The sequence below is a fragment of the Anneissia japonica genome, unplaced genomic scaffold, assembly GCF_011630105.1.
Source record: "Anneissia japonica isolate Jap-2015-1 unplaced genomic scaffold, ASM1163010v1 scaffold288153_len396733_cov185, whole genome shotgun sequence".
NCBI classification, from domain to species: domain Eukaryota; kingdom Metazoa; phylum Echinodermata; class Crinoidea; order Comatulida; family Comatulidae; genus Anneissia; species Anneissia japonica.
In genome coordinates, this window is record NW_022705851.1 from 136264 (window position 1) to 158300 (window position 22037).

General features: G+C 34.9%; 2 protein-coding genes across 2 annotated transcripts in view; one reads left to right on the forward strand and one right to left on the reverse strand.

Moving 5' to 3' along the window:
* Positions 1-4660, reverse strand: part of LOC117105930 — an 18421-nt gene extending 13761 nt beyond the window's left edge. Inside the window, exon 1 of the mRNA XM_033247236.1 lies at positions 4609-4660. The gene's annotated coding sequence lies outside the window, so the exon portion shown is untranslated. The remainder of the gene's footprint in view (positions 1-4608) is intronic.
* A 103-nt stretch (positions 4661-4763) lies between these two features.
* On the forward strand, positions 4764-17911 carry LOC117105929 (tachykinin-like peptides receptor 99D). Its single transcript, XM_033247235.1, has 5 exons — positions 4764-4822; positions 12443-13141; positions 14770-14923; positions 15407-15603; positions 15848-17911. Exons 2-5 carry the CDS (start codon positions 12534-12536, stop codon positions 16065-16067), a joined length of 1179 nt encoding a protein of 392 aa, XP_033103126.1. The 5' UTR covers positions 4764-4822; positions 12443-12533; the 3' UTR covers positions 16068-17911.
* The last annotated feature ends 4126 nt before the right edge of the window (positions 17912-22037 follow it).

The following is a 22037-nucleotide window of genomic DNA, read 5'->3' on the forward strand; positions in this document are numbered from 1 at the left end:
CATATACATGCATATATATATATAGGTCTAGGCCTATATGTATATATATGTAAATATAGGCCTATATATAAATTAAAAGGCAAACAATGGAAACAATGGCTAGATCTCAGTAGAGGTACAAATTTTATAAGCAACAGCTAAAATGTAAACGTAAGTAAAAAACAGAAATAGAAGCATAGCTCTTGGACAATCCAATCCAAGCTCGACTTATAAGGCGCGTTATACGAGGGCTCAGTGCGCCAACTTTTGAGGGAGTGCTCAGAAAAAAGCGAGCAGAAGAAACAATTGGAGAAATTGGAGAAATCATCTAGGCCTAGGCCTATTGGTAACAACCGTGCTCGAGCAAAAAACATTAATGTAGGCCTAAAGATTGTTGTTTACAGAGGTGGTGTCATTGGTTCTGTGGTCTGGCAGTATAAACACGTTCGAGTACACGACCGGATAAATAACAATATTGATAATAGACTTTAATTATTATTTACATCATTGTTCCTTTTCGAACACTGTTTCGGCAATGTTTGATTATTTATAATCATTATACATCATTCGTATTTCGTTACACTCCATAAATTAATCAAGGTTTGTTTTTTTTTATTTGGTGCTACGCAGGTGTAAACATGCATTATTATTACTTTAATAGCTTCTTTGGTGATTCAAAATACAGCAATTTCACTGTTGATATTTCGGATAAATTGTTTGGTACGTGTCGTAAAGCACTTTCTTTTATAAAAATAATTATTTAAATTTAATATTTAACAATTAGGCTCTGTTGTTAATTTGTTGCAAATATTATTTTGCCTAGCAGGTAGATAGATTTCGACGGAAACCACCGACGAAAACGGCCGTTAATCAGATGAATATACTAATTAAGAAGTTTAATAAATTATCTGCCGAATGTAACTAGATTTCCTCTTCAACATTGCTTGGGGAACTGAGTTTAATCACGCATTGATATCCCCGTCTCATGTGCTACTCACGACAAACGAACATAATTTATGGTATATCAATATGATATATGTCATTGCGCGTTATGGCAGGACAATCGCTCAATGCTACGTCAACATGAAAGCGGTTTATTAAACACACTACAATAAAGGAATCCGTCGTCTGCAAATAATATGGACACGCGTCTGCGTATTTAACGATACATAGCGGGCTGATTGATATCCGTTACGTCACAATACGAATATTTTGACGTAGACGCATCAATTAATTAGTTGTTTCAATATCGAAATCAATATCGAATTCAATATTGATATTAATGTTAACGTACCTGAAGCATCGTAACTTGGCTAATGTACCACAGCGATCACTCTTATCTCAACTACCACGGAATGATCCTCAGTTGTCTAGTAGGTTTACTAAATTCAATCGTAAGGTCCTGTTCAGTACGGTTATATTGTAATTTCGTCTTTGTTTAACATATTATAGTTTTAACATAGTAGAGGAATGCAAGAGTAAGAATGGTTAATATGGAGTACGGTATACGTTGAGATGCTTTAAACAGAGGCATGAAACCAAAAAGACGATATGAACAAATAAAATATGAGATAAAACTCAGACAGCGTCGTACGACGCAGCTTGAGTTGGCCTTATGTAAAATGTTGATACATTGAATCATCAATGTAAACATCTTTATTGTACTCTCTCATTATGACGGTTTAAATAAATGTCACTCGGAGTAATTTATTAAGTGTAATAATATCATAAAAAAACACCCGTTAATTGGACATGCACTTTGAGAACATTGAAGGCGTCATTGGGGGGTCCAGGAAGACATTCCCCTTCCCCTTGAACAAGCATATACCCCCTTTTATTTGAAGCCACTTGACTAAAAATACAAATTTACTTACAAAGTTATTTTTGGTGCATGGGTTGCCATAAGGACTGTACATTGTCGTTGTCGTTGTCATGGTTATTCTCATTGTCATTCTCTTTGGATAATAACGTACGGTATATTTTGAATTGTTTAATTTCTTTTTTAGAGAGAATCATTGATACATATTCTGCAGCTGTGAAATTATTTTCTTTTTGAAAAGTTAAAATTTGGACGCAAAAAAAAAAAAAAAAAAAAAAAAGATCTATTTAGATAAGCTAAATTGATCACTTCGGAAAAAATGTTGCTTTAATTTTTTTGAATTAATTTATTAAAAAAAAAAAAAAAAAAAAAAAAAAAAAAGGAGAAAAAACGAACGTCACACATACTAAATATGAATATCAAAACATACATAGGTCAGAAAGATGGAGAACATTAAAATATATTATAAAATCAAAGTATTGTAAATAAACTAATTACCGGTATTAAAATAATTTCAGTTTTATTTTAGCTGAAAATATTCAACAACTTTTACGCATCTATTCAATACAATACAAGATTTCAATGTTAAATCATGCCATTCGATATTATAAAAAATTCCATGCTTAAGACAGTCATTCGATTGTAGTCGATGTTTGAATGGTTTGTATAAAAAAGAAATATGTAGTACAAAATAAATTATTATAAACTTAAATAATATCTCAAAGTCGCCTTACAGAATTATTAAAATATTGGCCTCCCTTCAATGGATGAGTGAGGAATAAAAGGTATATCTACTCTGTGATATTAAACAGGGGCGGATCCAGAGATGTCCGAAAGGGGGAGCGGAATGGCAATAATAACAATATATATATTAATGCTTGTGGTACACCACGTAGATTCTGAAAAGACCTGTTGTTGAGAATGCCTCGACGTTTCGATTGAGTTGCTTCAATCGTCTTCAGGATAATAATAATAATAATAATAATAATAATAATAATAATAATAATAATAATAAATAATGATGATAATGATGATGATGATGATGATGATGATGATGATTATGAGGATAATAATAATAATAATAATAATAATAATAATAATAATAATAATAATAATAATAATAATAATAATAATAATAATAATAATAATAATAAGATTTACAAAGCGCACATATCCACTGCAGTAGTGCTCAAGGCGCCATGAAGGACAGAGCCCAAAATTATGATGAACCATAAACTACATAAAAGAAACACCTCAGCTCACACAAGCAATTTCAGGCAATCCTGAAAGATTTATCAATATTTGATTTGGAAATATAAACTTTGAGGAAGTTTGATTTTCTTGTGTTAAGTGAATGCCTGTCGAACATCATTTTATTTTCAATACACAAACGAACTGGTAAGTGACTATGGATGCACTCATACATAGGCCTACATAAGACTTGCCAGAATAACTCTTCTTTGATCAATGTATTCCCACAAGAATCCATTCATTAGGACACGCATTTTGAAGAAGGGAACTCCACTCTGGTCCAGGAAGAGGACGACTGAGAAGAGTAATGAATGGACATCAACTATTAATAACTATATGGACAAATACAAGCTATTTCGTTGAATCAACGTGAGCATTTATCTGGCCTAAGGGCGCTTACTAAAGAAGAGAGATAAATGGAAACTTGCAAGATATTTTACGTGTAGCTCCTGTTAGGCCTACATTAATCATAGAGCACTTATTACTGCATGCTTTAAGTTGTAAGATTGGTTTGACAGACTGTGCAGCAATATTTATTCGCTAATTGCTCAGCCTAAGATAGGCCTAGATTCCAAGAAAGATACGTCCTGGTCAATCGAATGCACAAGGTATAAATATGCATTGGTATTACTGTTTGACGTGATGGCTCCATTCAACAGCTTTTATCTGTCAATTGTTATCGTCGGGTCTTAGTAGGCCTAATTGTTTGTCAAGCATGCGGCAACGGAAGAAAAGTTGTGCACATGCGTTTAAACCACACACTGCGTCGGCCGACGGTCGTACGACCCTCACGGCCGACGGATCCACCCCCGCTCTCTGTGAGAAGCGACGCCGTCTGCTGTTTGTTAGTGGCAGAATGGGCAGATCGTCATCGATCCGATGCTTGCGCTTCGTCGCGTAGCGTTCTCCATGGAATCGCCTCGACCGACGACCGTCTGTGTAACGTGTGCACCGCTTTACTTGACAAAAACTCGTCCGTCCAATCCATTTAACTAGGTTTGTGTCCTTTACGGTAATTGAACATTAAATACATAAGTGTTTTATGGTGATAGTGTTCATTACTTTACCGTATGCTTTCATTTCGTAGCCAACATAATTGAATGTAATTATAAGTTGTGGGAAATTTTGTGTTTGAAGTATATGTTGACCTAGATCGATTGTATATAACAAAATTTGGAGGTCAATTTTAATTTATATCATAGAAGTGCCTAGAAGAAATACACTGATAGGTTTTGAAGAGGGTGTGCCAACTCTTAAGGCAAAATTGTTTGTATTGAAAAAGCATAGGCCTAAAAATATATAACGCACACATGAAAATACTTTTAAGCCCACCGATTATTTAGCTGATTATTTTAAAGAAAATAATGAAGGTTTAGAAATTAGCATCAAATATTGACCATCTCATTTCGAAAGAAGTATTTGACCCTGAAATTATCTTATAACATTGTTGTGTATCTAGTATATGTATTTTTAAAAGTCAAGTCATCGTATTGAATTGCGTGCGACAATGTTCAATCATAGGTCGACATTATATGATATTTGATGGTATATCGTCTTACCTTTGTATTAGTTCAGATGGTTGGTATAATGTAGATTAGGCAGATGTTCACAGAATTATCCGTAATAGAAACACCACCAGCGAAGGATGGTCTTAAAGTCTTGCATCTTTACCGCATTACCTCGATTAAGTCACCGTACATCTCGGTTAGGCTAACAATTACAACACCCCAGAGGGTTTAGCGTCCAATTTTGATAAAAGCAAACTCGAAACAGGTGAGTTTTTTCTTCAGCCTTGGATTACCCGTGTATTATTCTATAACAAAAAATAATTTGGTTAGTTAGATTGGATAATATCGTTTACTGACAATGAGGACACATTACAGAAATTAGTATGAGACACTCGTGGTAATTTTTCGTTTACTTTCATTTTTGAAAGGTGGATTATTTCCCTTTCATCGTTCAATTCTATAATACCGTACTACTCCCTTCAGCGTTCGCTTCCATTTAATTGTACTTTTCCCTTTGACGTATTTTCCATTTGTTTATAGACATAGCCTACACACGTACATACGGTAGATGTAATTTGCTATTTTTCTGGTTGGATAAAAGTCGATATTAAATACTAAAATAGATAACAAACCCCCACAAAACATATTCAAATTTAGATAATATTTTAAAAATACAGATTGTAGAGAATGATTACTTACAGTACTTATCCTGTATATTATCAGTTGGAGCTTAAATTATCAAAATATGACATAATAATAAATAAAATATTAAAATAAATTGTTTAGCGTGGTCCACTGCTATTCTTAATATACCGTAGATACAATAAAGTTATATGATTTTACGAGCCATCCATTGATTGATTGATTGATTGATTGATTGATCCTATGAATCAGTGGCATGTTTTACAACCACGTTTGGGGCTTACGAAAGTTTATGTCCATGGCACCAATGGTCGTAAATTGCACTCTCTCAAGCTTAAACCTGAATGCAATTTTCTTGTCTCCCCATCTTATTTATTTTTCAAAATTTAGGGAGGGGGTGGGGCAGGTTGACTGTGCCTTGTATCCCCCTCTGTCACCTTACTGTTCCGCTCGACAGATACAACCTCCACTTCTCTCCTTTAAGTCAGTGAAACTTCCGAATAGAGCGCAACTATGTAAATGCTGAAATTAGTAATATATTCTACATTCGTGGGTGATGGATAATTCTTAGCTTAGATAACTGCCCGCGGGAAAACTATTGTGCTTTCTACATTATAGATTACATTTGTCACCATACTATTTTAATAGTAATGTTGTGAAGTCAATTCATTCACTGTGAGGTGGAAATAGACCTTTCCCAAGTCTCAATCAAATTTAACAACTGACCAATCAGAACAGCGCTAGGAATACGCGCGCGTCTCAGAAACACACGTGTTACCCCACAATTACACGCACATGTTTGCGTGTGTTCAGACTAGGTGGATAGTTCAGACTAGGTGGATAAAACCGGCTCAACTCACCGGGTTTATCCACCTGCCAGTCTGAACTAGGTGGCTTATCTCGAGCCAGGCTGTGTTCCTATAGTAACTAGGCCTGGCGCGCCACCGTGTTTAACTTTTCTAAGCCGTTCTTCAATCGTTGCGGGGGTTTTGCATTGACTTCCGGGTAACAAAATGACCAATCAGCATTCAATTACGTACGCTGTGAGCGAGCGCACGTTTCCCGAGGAGCAATGTTTTAAAACACGTTTCCTGGTTACGGTTCATTATTATGCAAATTCTCGCCTGGTTAAACCCGCTAGTCTGAACGCCCGGCAAAGTTAAGCCAGGCTTTACGTTGAGCCGGGCTTAATTCTCAAGCCTGGCTTATCTCCAAGTCTGAAAGTAGCCTAACACTACTGCCGTCTTGTAGGACCTTAGCAACAAAAACCAAGGGGTGGGGCTTAGCGAAAAGGTCCATTAACTAAAGTGATGTATTATTACTTGGATCCTGTTCTTGTTTCATGTCAAAACGATTTTCCTTGTGTGTACAAAACTACTCTCTACCAATCCATATAGATTTGTTTGAGAGAAGAGCTCACGTAATTAACTAAAACTCAAACAGAGCATGCATGATTCATGAAGTTATTTACCACGAACCAGAGTCATATCTGTCTCTTATACACATCTAGATGTGTATAAGAGACAGTCTTTTTAACCATGCAAGTTTCCTAGAGTGTCTAGATAGAGGCTCTGACAATATAAATTATAAATAGGTTTTCTTGATCTAGTAGTATGACGCTCGTTTTGACAGCGAGAGGTCGCAGGTTCAAATCCTGCCAGAGGCATTTTATCGCAAAACTATTAAGGTATTCGTTGAAGAGCTATGCCTCATACGTTTATTACATTTCTATACTTGAGCAAAGTTATTTCTATAAATTTACTGTTTAGTGCTACGCAACATACTGATTTAAATAATATGTTGATTATATAGGACTATATATATATATATATATATTTATATATATATGTATATATAGCAATAAAAATCAGTGGTGGTGCTGCATAGGCAAATATATATTCAATAAAAAAAAACAGACGAGGTGGTTAATTTGCCTCAATTTATTTGAAATAGATGCTCACGAACGTTTTCGACCATGGTCTTTCTCAAGTAATACATAATACAGTGAGAGTAGAATATTTATAAGTAAAGCTTATGATAAACTGACCAATGAGAAATATATAAACAAAACGCTTGAACATAAAGACATGCTTGGTCAATGATGGGCTGATACTCATAGAAACAAAAGCAAATTTTAAACAATACAATGGCAAAATTAGAACAATAGCAATGCCCGATCCAATAGTGTAAAAACAATAGCCGCCAGGGCGTATATTGTATGATGAACCAATCTAAAGATTATTACTAGCTTGTAAACCAAATTATAAGAAAGGCCTATGATGTCAGAAAAATCCATGAATATAGATATACATGTACAATGATATACCCGCTGAATTATAATCTAAATTAATTAAATAATACATGAATACCCGTAGGTGCCATAGTCCCAAGTTAAAAAAAAAGTTAAAAAACCAAGCTGCAGCACGAAAAAGCGCACTCCTGTTGTTGAGACGGCGACACCACCACTACCGCGTACACGCAGGTACTCCGGCGACAGTATGCTGGGCTCCGGTAGCTTCCACCTTGGATAAGCCTCGGCTCTACTACCGTGCACTGCTAAGGTGGCGACGCCGGCTCAAGTAAGGGAGTTGCGACATTAAAGAACACTTAAATACTCTAAAACACTTAAATTAAGTACTCTAGAACACTTAAAAACTCTAAAACTACAATTATTGTAAAAAGATAAACTTTAAAAAAGGTGGGTTTTTAATTTCTTCTAAAAAGTATGAACGGAAGTTGCTTCACGGATAGAGGCTGGTAGGGTGTTCCAAAGTCTTGGTACAGCGACAGAAAAAGCCCTATCACCGTAAGTTTTTAGTCGCGATGCTGGAACGGATAGTATGAATCTATTGGTCGTTGATCTCAAAGACCTACTACAAGTTACAGAACGTGACGTTAGAAGTTGAGAAATGTATTCAGGAGTCTTGTTGTGCAGGGCTTTGTACGTAATAAGCAGAATCTTGAATGTGATGCGCTTGTCAATTGGTAACCAGTGTAGATGATGGAGAACAGGTGAAATATGTTCACGCCTCGAAACTCCAGAGACTAAACGAGCTGCCGTATTAAGGCATAGCTGTAGTCTATTTAGACCACAGGCGGGAAGACCATACAGAATTGTTTGTTTTGTTTGTTTGTTTGTTTGTTTAATGGTTTTCTCCAGCACTTCAAATTAACATGACAGTATTAAGGTGACAACAATATAATAATAATACAAGGTTACAAAATCGGTGTAAGTACAAGTGGAAATAAAGTTATAGGAAGTGTGGAAGGAGGTCAAAATAAGTAAAAAACTTTAAGACTTGATCCCCTGTAAAAAACCGGAAGATGGTACATAAAACTTTAGAACACATTGCATTGCATTGCAATAATCTAGCCGTGATGTTATAAGTGCATGAACTAACTTCAGAAGAGCATTTTTTGTTAGGTACAATACTTTTGAATATGCTTGATGTTGCGCAGATGATATGAAACCGACTTACAAACGGTGTATATGTTTCTCCATCTTCATTATAGGATCAAAGACAACCCCTATATTACGGACTTGCTAGTCTAATTGATCTTAAATGTTCTGTTATTCTATCAGCCAGTCGCCTTATGACTTCACACATTAATAATAATAATAAGTCTCGAATAGGAACATGATGTCATAATGATATGTCCAGTGTAGCCCTTCAACGAAACGTTCCATATATATATATAATGTAGGCCCTATCTCGAACATGACAACCGAACTATTGGCCTTAGTTCGATAATGACAACCGAACTATTGGCCTTGATTCGATAATAACAATGAATGGGCTGAACGTCTCAATGAGTTCAATGTCTCGCCTCCCAGTCGTGTCTCCCCCAGAAAAAAAACCCAAAAAACAACACACGTAATATCACAAATCAATTTTCATCACAAATCAATTTTCTTCACGATCTACCCATTCAAGTAGCTACATCAATGCGTTATGGCAATGTAGTTTGCTTGCCTTACTTAATCCGAATACCCTTCCCCAGTATTTTAATTTTAAAAAATAGTAGGCAATATTTTGTACTTTCAAATGGATTTTTTTTTATAATGACATAAAACGTTCGATGAATTAGCCTTCTTTTTAATCTACACTGAGATCGTATTTTACTTTCGAAGTTGATGGTTAGTTTTAGCCTTTGAATGGAAATTGTGATTTCGTAATTTCTTTCTTTCTTTTTCATATTCTTCTTCTTTAGTTACGTTTAAATAAATACTTATTAATTTATTCTATTTATTAACAATTCGACGCAAAATAGTGTCGAAAACTACATGATTCCGATAAATATAGTCAAAAATACATACCGTACATGTATATAGCTTAAAAATATAATAATATTCATACAGTAATAGGCGTAATTGTATACACAGATTTACTTTGGTTAATCCATTATTTTTAAAAAAGGGTAAAGGTAGTCCCGTCTTTATTACTGAATGTAGGGGAATTAGTTGTTAGCCTATCGTACTAAGCCTAGGCATTGTGTGGTAGGGTGCCCAGTTCCTTTCCACGTCACCCTTTTTCCTCCCCACTGAGTGAACCACCGGCTACCAATTTATATTCCTGGGTAGAGAGAAACAAACTTATTTAAAGTAAATTATTAATGATTTAAAAACAATCATGTGGATTAATTTTAAAACATTAATATTTTTTTTCGCTTATGTCACAGGAATTAAATTAGTAATTCGACTTTGCTAGAATCATGTTTACGTTAAACGATAATGTTAAGCAAATTAAACAAGATATGACACATGATTAAATACTAGAGCACTTCTACTGTTATGTCTGATGATTTTCAAAATTGGGACAACGGAGTAATGTCGACTTAGTTAATTACAACATTCAGTGTGTTTTAAATAATTTGACAATTAATATCTGACAGGGGTAATTTACAACGAAGCTATCGGTAAATTTACCGTCGATTTATTTATAATCAGGCGCTACTGGGTAGGGACAAGACTTCCTGCTAAACAACAAGACAGCTATTAATATAGAAGCCTTAATAAGAGAGCTGGTGACTTTAGAGTGGCCGGGACCAGCTACGGTATCTTCGGCTTTGAATTTAGAAGGATTGAGTTGTGTTAAACTGAGTATATAATGCACAAAATGTTTATGAAAGTTCTAGGCCTAGTGCATAGTGCCTATGTTTTATTAATTCAGAATATATATTATATCAACTTATAGAACGTGTTTTAAACATACTGCACGACAAAGACGATAAGTAGAGATAGATAATAATAGCACCAAGCTTGTCAATATCAAACAGGTGACATATGGTAGCTTAAATGAAACGACAAGCTTTGCTATCCTAACTTTTAATCCAATCCAAAGACCAAAGGCTGATGACACAGCTCTAGAAGCTTGATAGGAGGCCGCAGTTAACAAAATCGGTGAAGAATTGTGCCTATGTAATGAAAATTAATGTATGGAATAAGCCTATAAAAAGCAATGGTCTTAAGAAGCACGAAAGACCAAATATCAATATCTATAACTAAAATTATGTCAATAAACAGCTTTACAAGCTTTTAAAATCAGTCTCATGTGTGTCAATCAATGTCATGTGTGATCAGTACAAATTCTAACAAAACGTTTGAATTTACACCAGGCTAGTTATCTGAAGGTTGTGGGTTCGATTCACACCCGAATCACCAGCGAGATTTTTGTACCGCACGTATTTGTGAACGTATACTGAGCATTGATATAATAATAAAATAATAATATATTTATACAGGATTTCACAATCAAGTATAAACCTGTTTTTCGCTGTGGCTATGTCAGAGAAAAATATTACAATACATCAAGAAAATTCATAAGACTTATACCTATAGACTTAATTGAGTTAATTGAAAGCGAGCGTTTGATAGTTTATGTTACCCCTGGCTTGGTGCTCATGATTTCTAGCCTCCACACCGATGTTTACTGCTGCTGAGTAGGTGTTTTTGCTTCTTTGCTTGTATATGTAGGCCTACATATATATTTTATGTATGTATATACATACATATATATAATATATATATATATATATGTAAATATATATATACAGTATATATATATATTATATATATAAATATATATATATATATATATTGAATTTCTGTATCAAAGACTATATACTGTCTCTTATACACATCATATATATATTGAATTTCTGTATTGAGTTTTCATATTTATTATCTGATATCAGCTGTGTTTTTTTTAAAAATATATGTATAATTTTTATATGGTTACCTTAATATTTTTAAAAATTATATTTGATATGATTGTTTAAATCCTTTTCAAATATATTGTTTATATTGAAAATTGTTAGACTCGAACACAATTTGGCCTTCGAGCCAAGATTTGTAACAATTTCAATGTTGTTTTGATGATAAAATTGAGATGAAAATTAAAGTGAAAAATTGCCATCTTTTAACAGCATATTATTATTAATGACAATACAGCGATTGTTAACACCATATTTCGAAGATGATCATAATCAATTAGCTTATCCACCATTGGTTTCACAGACCCTCGTCGGCTCTCGTTAAATTTCTCAGAATGGCCAACATTATTACTTAGCTAGACACAGCTGGATCATAACTAAAATGCACATTAAGATAAATATTACCCCTACAAACGCCACTACACGGTCATCTACATCATTTTGTAATTAGAAAAAGTAGCCTCAGATAGAAGTGGTAATAGTGTTATATACATAATTTACTACCACTGAATATTTACCACCACTGAATGTTTACCACCAGTGAATATTTACCACTACTGTATATTCACCACAACTGAATATTTACCGGCACTGAATATTTACCACCACTGAATGTTTACCACCTCTGAATATTTACCACCACTGAATATTTACCACCACTGAATGTTTACCACCACTGAATATTTACCACCACCAATGAATGTTATATATTTATGTTTTCATCTGTCGATCTATTTATGTGTTCATACCTTCGTTCAGTTTGGTATACAGGGCCGTTTTCGGAATTGCCATTGGGGAAGGAAAGAGGCGCGGGTTGTGCAAAAAAACTCGACCAACTGGGGTGTACTATAATCGCCAGCAGGGTCAGGGCAGATCCGGTTGGAGCGCAACCATAATAATCTTTGGCAACTTCAATGTCCAATACTGGCCTAACAATCGAATATTCGACAATTCTGTCGCATGCAGTGTCTGTCCGATATAATTAATTAAAAACGACATTAACATTTCTTTTTCACAATTTTCTCCCCAGGAGTTGCCGCTTTCTTTATCATTCTGTCGATTGATGTGACGCGCGCAGCTACAGAGACTAGACGTCTGAATTTGGAATATAAACTTTGATAATGGCTGAAAGTGATTACGTTGATCCCATTCTTATTCAAACAAATGATTATATCCTCTTCAATTTAACTTACCCTTTTGAAATAGAGCCTGTCTCATACTTCTGGGCCGCTCTTTTCGTAGCAACAATAATTACTGCTGCTGGGGGAAACATTATCGTCATTTGGATCGTTTTGACTAATCCACGCATGCGCACAGTGACGAATTGTTTTCTTGTAAACTTGGCGGTGGCGGATGTTTTGACAACGTCATTCAACATGATTCCCGCTTCGTACATGAATATTACACAAAATTGGATTTTCGGGAAAGCATTATGCAGAATTAGTACTGCGAATGGATATTTTTGTGTTATGGCGACCGTTTTCTCGTTGGTGGCAATAACGTTGGACCGATATAGAGCAATTGTTTACCCATTAAAACCAAGACTGTCGAAGTTAACAACTATTGCGATTGTTGTAATAATTTGGAGCCTTTCTGCAGCATTTGCTTACCCAGCACTTTTTTACTCTACCACACTAGCAGCTGTTTACGCTCTAGATGACACTTTGATACACAGATGTTACATTGATTGGCCTGATGGACAACAGAATTATGGATTTGATAACTTTATGTAAATTCATTATTTTTTTTTATTGATTCGTCAATCTATCCATCAATTTGCTCATTTGATTCATTAATTCATTAATTTGCTCATTTCATTAATTAATTTGCTCACTACATTCATTCGTTCATTCGCTCATTTATTCACTGAAACAGCGTCTACGCTGTAGACAACATTGATCATTTGTTACATGAACTGGAATGATGGACAACTGTTTTATTGATTTGATGAATTTGTGTAAATTCATTATTTTTTTTTACATTGAACCGTCAATCCATTCATTTATTTGTCCTTTTTTATTCTTTCATTTCTTCATTCATTATTCGTTCATTCAATCTTTCATTCATTCATTTCTTAATTCATGCATTAATATCTTCAAGAATTCGTTCATTCTTGCTTTAATGCCCTCATTCATTCATTAATTTCTTCAAGCATTCGTTCATTCATGCTTTCATTCATTCCATAGTCAAGAAAATGTACTGTTAACAGTAGCCCAGCATAGGCCTACATTATTTTGATAAAAATGTCAGATATTTGTACTTGGCTTGAAATGTGTAAACTAGTTTGATAAGAGAATAAATTTTCTTTACATTATCTAAGAGTTCTTTTTAAATTTGAAAAATGTAAATGTCAAAATGCCAAAAATAATTGAAAAGATCAGATAAAGTTATTAACTTCCAACCAAAAACACTTAATATAAAGAATTAAATATTTTTCGTTGATTTACAGAATGTTTTACTACAAAAAACATTAAATTGAAAATAACCAACCGCCTGTTAAATCACGGGATTTTATTTTCTCCAATTTTAACTCCGATGAGGAGCTCTAGAAACACTCAGCTGATTGATAAATTAATATCTTTTTTGTATGGGCGGCCGTTAGGGCCTCTAGAAAAACTCGGTTGATTGATTAATAGACTTTTTTTGTATGGGCAGCCGTTAGGGCGAATATACTCTACTGCCTCTATTATACTGCCCTCATCGAAGCTTTCGAAATTACGAGAACATAATAACTTACCTAGATACTGTATCTCATAAAATATACAACATATTTACAATGTACAAAGCATTTAAAAAAGTTCAATTTAAATCCGTTAAAAATACTAAAAAAGCGAGTTCTTTGCAAAAAATACCGTAATTTCAATGATGAATACATTAAAACAATATATCTTTAAAAACATTCCTATCAAGAAAAGATACCAAAACACGCAAGAAAAAAATGAAGCAAAATTTTAAAATTCGAAAAAGACATTTAAATATAATAATAACATATTTACATTAAAAAGCGGTTGGCTGAGAGGTATTGTTCCTCCTTATACTGAAGACCCCATTTAAACCTGGCCAGCGTCGGGTTTTAATTGGAGTCGGATCGCTTGGCTCCTCGAAAACCCTCATATTGAGAGTTAAGTGGGTTAAGGACAATGTATCCGTACCATGTCTCCGTTATGTTGTAGTTAGTACGGGTGGCGCTGCACTGGCGGCTGACGCGGCTCGCCCAGCCCAAATTTCCGATTTCCAATTAGAGTGAGGACCAATAAAGAATTTTTAAAAATACAATCTTGAATAAGATAACTGCGCATACGCTGTTGTATTTGAATGATCAAATTAAATATAGGCCTAACTGTATTTTTTTTTCAGATACCATATGTGTTTTACGGTATTTACGTACGTTCTACCATTGTGTATAATGACTGTTTGTTATAGCGTCATTGGAGTGAAGCTGTGGGGAGGCAAGATGCCGGGGGAATCTGTACCCAATCGACCCAGACCCCATCTTGAAGCTAAAAGAAGGGTAGGCAGGCAATACCTAAATAACGTTCATTTACTTTATTTTTAATATTAAGCCAACTTTCATAATGATAATATAAGGCCAAATAAAATTAATTACTAGCTTCACGTCCCTGTCCTCATCAAATTTTGAAACCTCATGAAAATATTATTATATGCTATTTAAAAATAAAAACTTAATAATTTTTTCATTGAAAATAAAAATTATGATGATCTTAATTATTGTTGTCAGAACCTAAGAAGTAGGAAGTAGTAAAGAAACACAGATGCAGTATACATTATTACAAAGACGTATTTTTACTTCTTTTATAAAATAATAATTGTTATTATTTACCAGCCGGTTTATCACTAGTATACAGGATAGTTAAAAGCAAATAGTAAATACCATTACCAAAAAATAATTTCAAATTTCGGACGTGAAACAATTTTATTTCGCTTAAAAGGTAACGAATCTGTAAGAAACGCCAATATTCTATTGAATTTCCAGGTTGTTAAGATGATCGTTGTGGTGGTAACAATCTTCGCCCTGTGTTGGCTACCGGTGCACGTGTACTTTCTACTATCAAGAACTATCGAAGATATCTACTTAATTCCATATATACAGCATGTCTACTACTTCACCTGGTGGCTCTCAATGAGCAATTCCATGTGCAATCCGTTTATATACTGCTGGTTAAATGACAGGTAAGCTTATACCAGACGGTTACTCGAATCTGTTCAACCATGAAGCCTCTGTGGTCTAATGGTTATGACGCTCACCGAATCCCGTCACCGGCATTTTATTACACAATGAATTTATAGAACAATTTGATGATTTATATGTAATTTAACAGTGTTAAATATATATAACAAAACAAATAGGCCTAGATAAATAATAATAACAATACGAGGCAATGTTGTCATTTTCACTTTATTAAATTTTATTTAGATTTCGCAAAGGGTTCCAACATGTATTTAGGTGTCTTCCGTGTGTGAAAGCGATCGACCCACCGGAGAAGCCGGTCAATCGGAGTAGGACTAGCAATTTTACTATGATGAGTATGCACAGTACGTCATCAGGAAAACGCACTGCTTCTAGAAACAGCTCCTTTATGACAACTACCATGTACGAATGCCATGACTCCATGGGGGATGACAACACAATATGACAAAAGAAACGTGTTACAAACGCACCACCACTAATGCCGTGACGCCTTATCAGGACTGATACCATTCAGGGGCTACAGTCAAAAGTGGATATTATCCTACGTCTGTGCTTAGTCCCACCTAACTTAAAAGTAGACTGGAAAAAGTGCCTAAAACTGCTAGTGTACACGAATTAACAACTAAGAGGTAAAAAAAGTGAAATGTTAGTCAAAAATCACTGCATCACAGTGAAACATTAGGCCTACTGTTCCCAAAGGTCATGTTGGATGCTATTGAATTGCCACGATGGGGAAATCATCATTCTTTAACTTTGATCATGCTGTTCATTAAAGATTTGGAATGGATTTCTTGTGTCGCTCCTGCTCACAAATAGGAGAGACCGCTGACAATATTTCTCAATGACTCGGGGTTGCTGAGACGGATACAACATTTTCATTTGGCTGACGCACACCACCAATATACTGACAATAGCATTCGTCATTTAACTGTCACGTTCTGAGACACTAGATACTAGTAATTGCCTATTAACTGTTGCGCGCGCTCAGACGCAGAAAACATTTCTCATTTGTCTGAGAGAAAACCCCGTTTCGTAACCTTATCTGTCACAAATCGACAAACAAAATGTGGCTGTCGTTCACCATCGACACCCTAACAACACGGGTCATTCCACCGTTATTTGACGCTCGTAAAACGCTTATGTCTCAGATTCAATATTAATCAAACTTTGCTCATACCACTGTTAGCCTACCTGCACCCGTCAAGAGCAGCCGAAAAGCTTGGTGTACATACAATCGCTACACGCCACCGCCGACGGCTTCCCGTGATGCCGATTGGTCGGTCGAGTTGGGGAGCCTCCCCGATCGTGACGGGGACTGCTACGCAGTACACCGATTGCACTGAAAACACTGTAGCGATTGTACGGAAACTAGGCTTAACGTCAAAATAACAAAACACTCTCACAAGCAAATTTATGCCGATATATAGTCATGATGTGCCTATTATTACGGTCATGGTGTGATGTCATCTTGACCGCATTTAGGCATGTCATATGTTTTTGTCAAATAAAATCTGATCGTCTGGACAGGGCTTTACTCGACAAGGACACAAACTACATTTCACACTGACTGATCAACAGGTACTCACGAATACTCACTCAATACATAAGAATACTTAATTTGTTCTTAAGCTTGGCACTCACTTCGCACACGGTCGTCGGCCGACGCGATTCTATGAAAAACGCAACACGACGACGCGCGCGCAACGGATCGTGTTTAATGACGATCTGTTCAGACTTCTAATGACAAACAGCAGACGGCGTTGCGTCGTCTCGCTCACAGGGAGCGAAGTTGGATTCGTCGTGCGACGTGTACGACCGTCGTACGACGCAGTGAGTGCCCGGCATTAGATAATTGCAAGTTAATCCATGAACTAAAACTACCTAATAATGTACTCCTTTGTCCTGTTTCACAGATTGCTTATTAACACACTCAATTTTAAAATTTAAAAGCATGGATGGATTCAACACAATAAGATAAACAATTCTAACAACCTATACTATGGTAGATAGACCTATTCTCAACGAAGATATCTGTTGATACAGACGTACGTAAGCCACGACAGTGACAAAGCTTCATTTATGATTAATTAACGACTGTGTGTAAATAGCTATAAATTTGACGTTCACATGATAAATGATGAAACTAGGACATTGAAGATATACAGATAATTTAGACGTAATTTAAACGCGAAAACGCGTTTAACGCGAGAATGAAATGCTTATAGCAGAAAAATTGACGATAATATTTTAGTATACTCTCGCAGTGTTTGACGACGGTAACCAACTGGACTCTTTAATATCTAGATGTGTATAAGAGACAGCAGTATATCTGTAATAACATATTATAGTTATTGAATTGTTGTATAAAGAAAATAAGGTGTTAATAAACAGAATAAATATATTTCCACAAGCGAAGGCTATTATATAAATGCTGGCCTTAAGTCGAAAGAAATATTTTGTTTATAAAAAAGGACCAAATGAAACTAACCTATATTATTAATACTGAGAGCGGAATACACGGTGGTATGCCTGCTAATTAAAAATGTGGTGCTAATAATTTTGTCAGTATGTACGGGTTGTTGAAATGTGTGTTCTGGTGATAATATTTTAAATATCCCATCTAAGTAGGTCTATGATCCTCCTTCTAAATAGAGAGGTTTTGCTACTTGTCGTTATTCGTACGTGCTTACAACAAGTTTTAAACCGAATACACGAATTAAGGGCGCACTGCTGACAATCTTGTCTTGGCCAGTTACATTGCCGGTGAGTATTGACAGTTCAGGATAAATTACTGTAGTTGCATTACTGGTATTGTAGACTTGCCACAAGGGAAAAAACACGATGGTATAGCTATTTACAACTAGTATATGGCCATAGTAATTTAAAGAAATTTACTTTATACTATATTTAGTATTAGTCGATAACAAATTTGTAAACAAGTTTATTACAACAAAAATAATAAATGCGAGAGAATTGTACCGGATGATATACGGGTCGAAAGTCTGAAAATACGTCCACATCTGTACAGTTAAAGGCCTAAATACATGTAAATAATAGTTATCCCATTATTTAACTTAATCGAGTTTGATTGTACAATATCACTTATTTAATATTTTAAAGTGTTTTTAGCTATTATTAGGTCTACAACTGTGGCTTGTTTGCGAAATGCATGTTACTTTTAGTAAGCTTTAGGTGTACCGTTATAATTTAATAAAGCAGTTTTTAGTTTGTTCATGGTCTTTTCAAGTTAGCTTATTTCAAGGATCCAAGATTGTTTGCCAGATTCTGTTTAAATTTAGCTTTCCAATTGGTTTACGCAGAGCGGTTATTTATCATTACGCTCGAGTTTACCGACAGGACGACTTTGTGACACTAATAACGATGTTTTGACATTCAGACGTAAGACAAGAACGATGTCTGACAGAAGTTGAAAAAAAAAATATCTTGCAGAAATGAAGCAGACCCGGAGGCTTACGTGATTGGTTTGCTGACCACGAACATTAGCAAATAATGCCAGCAAATGCGTCTATTTTATATTATTTGACATTCGACATAATACAAAACTATGTGCCGGGTGGGCCCCCAGAAATTTACAGTCTTAAAGGCAAGATGTTGGGTTTCCTGTAAGCCATGATTTGAACATTTTAAAAAGTATTAAAATTTAAAGCAAACTACCAAAGAGAAACGCTTAGAATCTGCAAGAATTCTCAGTTTAAAATAAAAAAAGCACTTTATTATATCCAATCACAGGATAAGCGACCGGATGTTTATATTTTAATATGAGGATGAAATATGGCTCAAACTATTTATCATATATATATATATATAAATAATTATATATATAAATATAATATATATAAAAAATTAAAACCGAACAGTAGAGAACGTTTCGTTTGGGTCTATACCCTTGCTGCACTGATGAGGCCTGGAAGGCCGAAACGGATCCGTCTGCAGATATTGGGATTCCTTCCAGTGGATGCTTAGTTTATTTTGTCATTCTGATCGGATTTTCTCTACTGTATCGTAACCTATAGTGTATCGTCACCACCACCATCATCATTATTTATTGATGATTTTATTTGTATAATTTGATTTATACATTTGATATATTATGCTCCGACAATTGATATACAAATATGTTGGTATACATGTGTAAAAAGATAAATTGTCGAGAGGGAACATATTTAGCATTATCATTATTATTTAAGGAATTATTATTAAGCTATACATAGGCCTAAAGGCATCAATTTATCATCATTTTTATTCATCATTTTTATTATTATATACCGGTACCCTTGTTATCGTGAACAAGTATAGGGGCCTATGTAAATTTTGAACGTCGACGAAGAGGAATCTGTGAGTGTGAAAGACGTCTATGATGCCCCAACTTGGCATTGAGGCTTCGTTTGGGAATTCACATCCGATAAAGCAACTCATTCTTCACACTCTTGGGCATGCGCAGTTGAACAACACTACTGTACTAATTGCACATGAAATAACAGAGATCAAAATGAATACGCCCTCTTCTGAAAGTATTTAACAAGATACAGGCCATAGGCCTATTATTATATATAAGCTTATATATGAATTTATTATTACATAATTTCAACGAAGTTTATAAACATGTCGGCCCGAGTTATAAGGATGTACATATACTGTAACTGGTAAACTTGGGCGAATATAGACGATGTGAGGATATCACTAAGGTTTAGACTAAGGTCTATAATAGGGCCATTGTATATATTGTTTGTTATTATGATAATTGTATTAAAACGAAAAAGAACACTGAAATAAATTAGTCGTTTCTCAAATTATCTTCGGGGTGGTTTGTATTTATTTTTTTGTTCTTTAACTTTTCTAGCACGGTTCCCCAAAGTTCCCAATATTACATCATACATCAATACAATAAAAATTATATCAGTAGTATCTACTGAATAGACACTCTTCTAAATACGTAATGGCAAACAAAAAAAATTATGCAAGCTGATAGTGATGATCTATAGATGTTACAAAATAATATAATAATAACATTGATAATTAAAATCCAAATAAAACAATCGTTCTAATCTTCTAACGAACAGACACACAAACAAACAAACAGATCGACAAACATCGGTGAATACCGGTACTTCTCGTTGGGGTACTGCAGAAATACAAACAAACAGATCGACAAACATCGGTGAATCACCGGTACTTCTCGTTGGGGGTACTGTAGAAATACAAACAAACAGATCGACAAACATCGGTGAATACCGGTACTTCTCGTTGGGGGTACTGCAGAAATACAAACAAACAGATCGACAAACATCGGTGAATACCGGTACTTCTCGTTGGGGGTACTGCAGAAATTAATATTCTACATAACAAAATGTTTATCTTGATAACTCTACTTATTACGGGCCTGCAAACACATTTCAACTGACTGGTATTCGATTAGACTAATGTTGTAATATAATATTACAACATTGCCTTCCAAACCCATGGTCCTGGGTTCAATATCAATTCCTGTCAGTGTTGCAGGATTTGTTCTCACGACCAAAACAACTCCACTCCCTAAAACTCATATTGAGATTTAGTTTGTGAAAATCATCGTGTGTGTATGTTTGTCTTAAGGGATTGTCACCTACAAGTAGGCCAGTGATATATTAACTCAATCCTTGGCTCATGTGTTGTGCGCCTAAATAAATAAATAAATAAATTATATTAAATTATAATGGGAGACGTCAGATCCTCCCATTTCAACAAGAGGATCGAACTCTGTTCTCGCAAATATCTCGACGGTTCAACGACTTGGTACGCTGCTTTATGTATGAACGCTTATATTTGAATTGAAAATCTATTGCTAGAGGAATTTGCGTTAGGGAAATGAATAATCAACGGTTTTTTTTTGCTTAAATTGACATTTTTTCTACTCAATACTGAGTATGCCGTCAGCAAATTCCTGTAAAAAAGAAAAGAAAACAAGGGTTTCTGTTTGGAATCCAATCCACGATCCCCATAGTTTGTGCATGGCAATCTATCATTGACTTCTGGGGGCTTAACAGGACTTAATTCGATTTCAAAAAGCCGAGGGTTCCCAACTACTACAAATAGGCCTATTTGCACCAGATAAAAGTAAGTTATTGAGATGGCCTCTAAATTCATCAATCAATCAATTAATAGTATTGAAAAAAGTGTATTTAGGCATATTTCTATGATTAAATTTATAATTCCTACTCATTCTTCGGCAATATTTTTTCAGGTTAATAGCATCACTGTACTTTTAATGGACATACGAAGCACATGATATTTATCCGTCAATAAAACATACGGTAGTCACGCCATCAAAGACCTACCAAATATAATAATCCCTTACGTAAATTAAATTTAACGCAACTTAAATTTAATAAGAAAGTATAATACATACTCCAAGTAT

Coding starts and splice junctions, on each gene's coding strand:
- LOC117105929 (XM_033247235.1), top strand. CDS start 12,534: ATGGCTGAAAGTGATTACGTTGATCCCATTCTTATTCAAACAAATGAT. Junction 14,924..15,406: donor ATCTTGAAGCTAAAAGAAGG/GTAGGCAGGCAA, acceptor TTGAATTTCCAG/GTTGTTAAGATGATCGTTGT. Junction 15,604..15,847: donor TACTGCTGGTTAAATGACAG/GTAAGCTTATAC, acceptor AATTTTATTTAG/ATTTCGCAAAGGGTTCCAAC.